Consider the following 6,191-nt stretch of genomic DNA (forward strand, 5'->3'; position numbering starts at 1 on the left):
GGGTAGGGAGTTACGTCGTACGTAGTACGTAACAAACGGGAACCGGAACGGAAGGTAAGGTAACGTAACGTAGTAGTCTTCTCCTACCCCTCCCTCCTCTCTCTCTCTCTCTCTCTCTCTCTCTCTCTTTGGGTCAGCAGGTTGAAATCATGATGACATACTCCCAGTAAATGGAGAATGCTTACTACCGGCCTTACTATAATTGCTACCGCTATAGGAAATGTGAGTGTTAGAGAAGGAAAAAAATGGCATAAAGACAATTGAAAGATGCGGAAGTTTTGCAGACATCTTTCAAGCATTTTTAATCGGCATCATTACTATGATATAAATCCGTGAATTTTATATTAGCAATAATTTATTATCTTAACTAACGACTCGCATATATAAAAGATTCGTAGAAATAAGATTGTACAAAAATAAGAGAGTATTATTTCGGATTAGTTTTTACATGACAAATTTGTAGATTTAATATTACAAAAATATTTAATGTAATGAGCAAAAATAATTAAATTATTTAAACAAGAAAAGTTACAATTCTTTTAGAAAATCTAAAATTTCGACGCTACTTTGTACGACATATAGTAACGTAGATTTTCCGTTGTCCATTATCCTCGCATCCCGGAAATCCTGGAAGACAGGATGATTCTTAAAGTGTACGATACGTCGTAAAGATAAATTACATAGCGATGAATGCCCGCTCGTACAGATCGCGCCAACGATCCTCGACCGATTTTATAAATGCAAAAATGTGTTGATTTTATTGCGATATAATAGCGAGCGTGCGTATGTGGATTAGCTTCCAGCGCGCGCGTGATATAACTTAATGACGACGTTACACTTAAGGGATCCAGCCAGCTCGTGGACGACGTTCCTCCAATCGGTGGATACCCAGGCTCACCTGAAATGCCATTTGCACCTGCTCGAAACCGGCTCAGAGAGGCGGCAAGTCTAGTGAACTCGATTGAATTCCGAGACCGGATTCCGCGAAACGGTGCGGCTGTCCACTGCCCTGATTTGCTTTTTCATTTGCCGACTGGAATATGTGTCCTGCCGAGCCTTTTGGCACGAGAAAGAGAGAAGGAGAACGGAAGAAGGATAATGCTCGAATCGTTCTTACACTCCAGCTACCCGTAAGCAGATTTCGATTAAAAACACATTTTATATTATCGGCTCGAGCATATAACTATAAATGAGCAGACTGATTTGACTCATCCGCTGAGTATCAGCCTAGAAGTATTCAGGTGTCTTAAAAAGAGACGATATGTAAACTCGTCGAGAGAGATATTTATCGTTGATGAAATCCATCAACTGCGACAGTCTTATCTTCCGTAGTCAGACAACGAATTCTCGTCATCGTGATAGTCCATCCAGATCTCATTGATCAAAGTCACAAATGCAAGAAGACTCAAGCGACTGCGATTTGTGACGAGGCATTTCATTCACTAGAAGTATTTCTCTCAAGAAATCTTCAATATATTTCGTTCTATTAATCTATTATCAGCAGACATCTTTTTAATTTAATTGCGCAAAGCATCTTCAATTCCGGAGTCAAATAAATCTGTAAAAACTTTCAAGAAAAAAATATAGGAAAAAGTTCTTATAAAAAAAATTGTAAATTAGTGAGATAAAACATCTAATAAATTAACAAACGTTTTATGTTGAAATTCAGTTATAGTTAATAATCGATTAAATTAAATAATAGACTAAGTTGTGTGGAATTATGCAATGATATCTGCTGGTAAAAAAAATGGAATACAGATTCATTCCGTTTATCCCGGAATTCGTTTCATACATCCACACTCTTGCTGGAAAAATTTCTTTCAAAAAATAGCATTCTAGCATCGCATCGATGAAATTATCGAGCCATTCGGGAGATTTTAATGCCGGAAATCGCTCTATGCCATGGCGTTCTAGTAGAACGCGGTGTTTAGAATGTCCTGTCCTCTGGAACGAAGAACATTCAGAGATGCTTGCGACTTGTGTGGACTTGACGAACGTTTAGAAGCTTGGAACAGCCGGCGGCGTATCGGTAGACGCGCTTGCCGAATTTCTCGGCTTGCAGACACAACCGCTTTCCACTAGTACGTAATCCTGGCCGGTCAAGGTCACTGGACCGAGAGGAATCACCAGAAACAGGTACGGTACGTAGGTCTGCGTGCACTCACCATGAACCACGTCGCATTCCTTCGATCTGAAACAACCGACCGATGAGAGAGATTCTGTTGGGTTCGTTCACCGGGCGAGAGGCTGTTTACGGGTTGCGTTTGTAGCAATTCCGTAGCGCTTGAATACGTAAGCTGACATAACTTGGAGTGTAATATATGTGCCTCTCCCCGAGATAGGATGCATGTACACGAAGTTGCTCATGTACCTTATGACATTCGCATCTATCTTTACGAGATGGTTCTTCCCGAGCAGCATTTAAATGACAAAGAAATTCCTTTATTTTGTCGCGTGGCTTTATTAATTTCTGTATCATGAATTTCTCGGATATATCTCGATATATTCGATGCATATCTGCTATAGTAAAAATTAGTATTCTTTACGTATACATATATTTACAATATTTGTACATATATTTGAGAGAACTTCAATTGCACTATTCAACACATGTAGAATTAATTCGTTAACTTTGATGCTTTAGACTAATAGAACTATATTTAAGTTATCTGGGAAAGAATTTTATACAAAAAAAGATCTTAAAAGTAGGTGCATGTTGATCACGAACACATAGTTGTAAACCAGTTCGTCCTACTGTGCCACATTCAAATTAATTCAGCGGGTGGCCCAGGTGAATTACAATCTGGTCCGATGTCCCGCTGCTCTTATAAATCACCGTTTAAAAATTCATGCAATATATTGTGTCGATAATATGTGTCGACCACACACGAATCCCATTTACATAAATTAACTGCAGAAAGTGTTATATCTTAAGCAAAATGCGTGTATAGAATGCTCAAAAATTCATCAAGTATTTTAGGATAAATGGAATTAAAATTTGCCTTATTAAAATTTTCAAGCGAATCTCTGAAGAGTTATTTTAGTAAAGTATATACTATTGAAGATAAAAAGATTTCGTTTAGCAATTTCTCTAAAAGTATAACAAACAAATTATAAATTTTTTTTCCAGTTAATTTTAAAGCAAAAAACTTTGAACGTAAATATATGCATAAGCTTCATAAAACTCTGCGGGGAAAAAATGTTTCATATATGTATAACTATATATAATTATAAATATAATTATATAAAATTATATATAATTATATAAAAAAATTGACATATTTTATATACAATTATATATAATATCATTCATATATATAACATTTTTCTTGGGTCGTTAAAAAATTTGATGCAGAAAAATTAAGAAGCCGCTGAAGAATTGATTATAAATATTCTGAGAATCCGAAAATCACGATACTCACTCGCAGACTTCGAAGACGACTTGCTGCAGGAGATCGGGGAACTTCTGTACGATTGTTACCGGTTGTCCGCTGGTGAGGCTGATGCCATACATAGGAGCTGTGGTATTATACCTTGTTTTGCAGAGCCTGGCGGGTGAGCCGCAACTTTCCTTCGCGGAAAACGCACGGCCTGAAAACCCAGTGACGGTCACTTCGTGGGATTATAATTTTTTTTCTCATTATGTTGCACAACATTATTATAATCTTGACGCGGATCGTATTCTCCGGATTGTACTTATTTACGCACAAATATGTATACTTAACATAAAACGTTATTGCGGTTTATTGACAGCACTAGAACGTTATAATACGGTATAGTATACGAGATGGTCCCGTAAGAATACGGGATTCATACGGACCCCTATGAAATTACGAAGATTAAAAACAGCATCTTTACAAGTATATAGATCATTAAACACGCCAATGTTCTATGCACATTCGGAATGCGCGAAAAGTTTCGCCGTTCAATTTTCTGCTCACCGATAAATTAAAGCTAAAGACAAAATTGCAAATAATAAAAATCTTTTCTTAGATAAGATAATTTTTTTTTCTATAAAATGTTTTTTTCTATAAAAGAAAAAGTCAACACATAATTCTTTTTTATAAGGATAAAAAAAATATTTATAAGTATTTATTTAAAATAAGAATATAAACATTTTAAAATAAATATCGTTATTTTAAATGCTTATTTTAAAATTTGAGATAATACTTTTCACAAACAAGCAACATCTACATTCGAAACTTGTTACTTTAAGAATATAAATTTTTTATATTCGAACTTCGATTTTTGACATATTTGATCAAGTTATTAAATCCACCGATTAAGGCCTACTACTGTAAACAGAATAGTGTTGGTGAACAATTAGAGTTAAGTCGAGAGATTCGCTCTCGGAATCAGTAGCCTTTGTCGCGAGCATTTCGAAACGAGCATATATGCTCGAAACGACGAGTGGGTCGCCGGTGGGTCCCGTTATGAGCACAAGGAACGATAACTGTATTGGCTGGATAACACGATGCCTTTATTGCTGGTCCATCGGTGTTCCACCAACCGACTATTATCGGAAAGATCAAGCACCACGATGCGATGACGACCCTTGAACGGAAAACTTACGCGGGTCACATCTCATCGGCTGCGCGCGAATTTCACAGAACTCCGACGACCCGCTAGGAAGCACGAAGTGGTTAGAAGTCGGGTTAGAAGCGGGTTTTCGTGTCAGGAAAGCTGTATAACTGAAGGCTGCAGGGCAGCGAGCAAGATCGTAAACGGCTGCATGTGCACGTCGATCGGTACCTACTTTGCAACCGGTTGTTCCAATTTTCGCGGAGTCTGTTCGTGGGACCCCAAGAGCTCCGTCGTTCAGAGCGTCACAAGATTTTTTTTTCGAGGTCTTCGGTTGCGTGGGAACAGGGTCGTTTTATGCGAATACCAAAGCAAGAGCGCTCGCACTTCCCGGATAATTCGCGTTTACGGAATATGGTCTCGGCGTTCAATAATAGGCTTTTTTAAATCCTGAAATTTTCTCGAAACTATGAAACAAGTAATAAAACAAAATTTTTATTAACTTTTATTATTTCTTAATGTTCTTGTTGAATTATCGTGTGCCAATGATTATTTTTGAAATTTTACGTTTGCTTGTGTAGACAGTGAAGTTTAATCATTTCAATTTATTCGATCAAGATAAGAGCGATTTATTTATTTATTTACATGTTCTTTTCGAGAAATTAAGAGAAGCAAAAATGATTACTCATTTCTAAATTTCCGTTCGATACTTGTTCGTAGGATTAAAACACATTTATTTTCGTGAACGATTTAATTCTCGTATTTAATTTATTCAATCAAGATAACAGAGATTTATTCATTTATACGCAAGAAGTTGAGAGAGACATAAAATAAATTTTATCATTTCTTTTGTTCATAAACCTCAGCGATCGGATTACAATAACTACTTAACACAAAACAGAAGGAAGCGAAGTTGCAAGTACAGATATAAAACTGATCGACAGAAGATTATAACAACATTGTAAACAGTCTATTGGATCACGATATAATTAGCAATTGCAACGCAGATAAGGACGTGAAAATAGTAATTCACGAACATTAGAGTAACAAAATAAAGCAATTCTAGGATATCGATCTCTCTTGCGCGATTTGGAAAGAGAATGTGCGTTCCACGATGAGCGGAACACGGTGAGTTTAAACGACTTACCGTTCCGGGAACTTCCGGCGATAGAATAGTCCCCGTGAGCCGCTTTGTAGTTGTGTAAAAGCGCCTGCCTTGTCAGTTCGGGATCAATCGTCCGTGGCTGATGCGATCGCGCGGTTCGACTACTGCCTGCCCAGAGATTCTTAAAGTTCCTCGATATCGCGGCGCTGCGAGAACGGTATACATAACATCCGTTGTACTCTGCCTAGTTATTATTAATATTTTCTCTTACATACTATCGGTCGATAGTTTGAGTATAATTTGCTCCTCAAAACACAGTTAATAGTTTTCAGGGCGTTGTGTATTTAACTCATCCAAATATTCTTTCATCAATCAAATTAAAGCAAAAAAAACGATTAATAAAAATTTAAGCATTTTTTTGTTTAATTATTTGAAAGAAACAAAGATTTCAATGTGATTTTTGCAGAATAAATTGTTTTCCATTTTAATCTTGGCTTAGTAATCAAATCATTGGAGCAACGTATGTATATATATATATATATATATATATATATATATATATATA

The 6,191-nt window shown here is 36.6% G+C and overlaps 1 protein-coding gene across 1 annotated transcript in view; it reads right to left on the reverse strand.

The window, feature by feature from the left end:
• Nucleotides 1–1,998: 1,998 nt before the first annotated feature.
• Nucleotides 1,999–6,191, reverse strand: part of LOC105620007 — an 8,059-nt gene continuing 3,866 nt past the window's right edge. The window contains exons 2-4 of the mRNA XM_012201517.1: nucleotides 5,669–5,832; nucleotides 3,423–3,591; nucleotides 1,999–2,191 (exon numbers count right to left, since the gene is read on the reverse strand). Of these exons, the coding sequence (XP_012056907.1) occupies nucleotides 1,999–2,191; nucleotides 3,423–3,591; nucleotides 5,669–5,832 (526 nt within the window). The remainder of the gene's footprint in view (nucleotides 2,192–3,422; nucleotides 3,592–5,668; nucleotides 5,833–6,191) is intronic.

The sequence above is a fragment of the Atta cephalotes genome, assembly GCF_000143395.1.
Source record: "Atta cephalotes unplaced genomic scaffold scaffold00023, whole genome shotgun sequence".
In the NCBI taxonomy this organism is placed as follows: domain Eukaryota; kingdom Metazoa; phylum Arthropoda; class Insecta; order Hymenoptera; family Formicidae; genus Atta; species Atta cephalotes.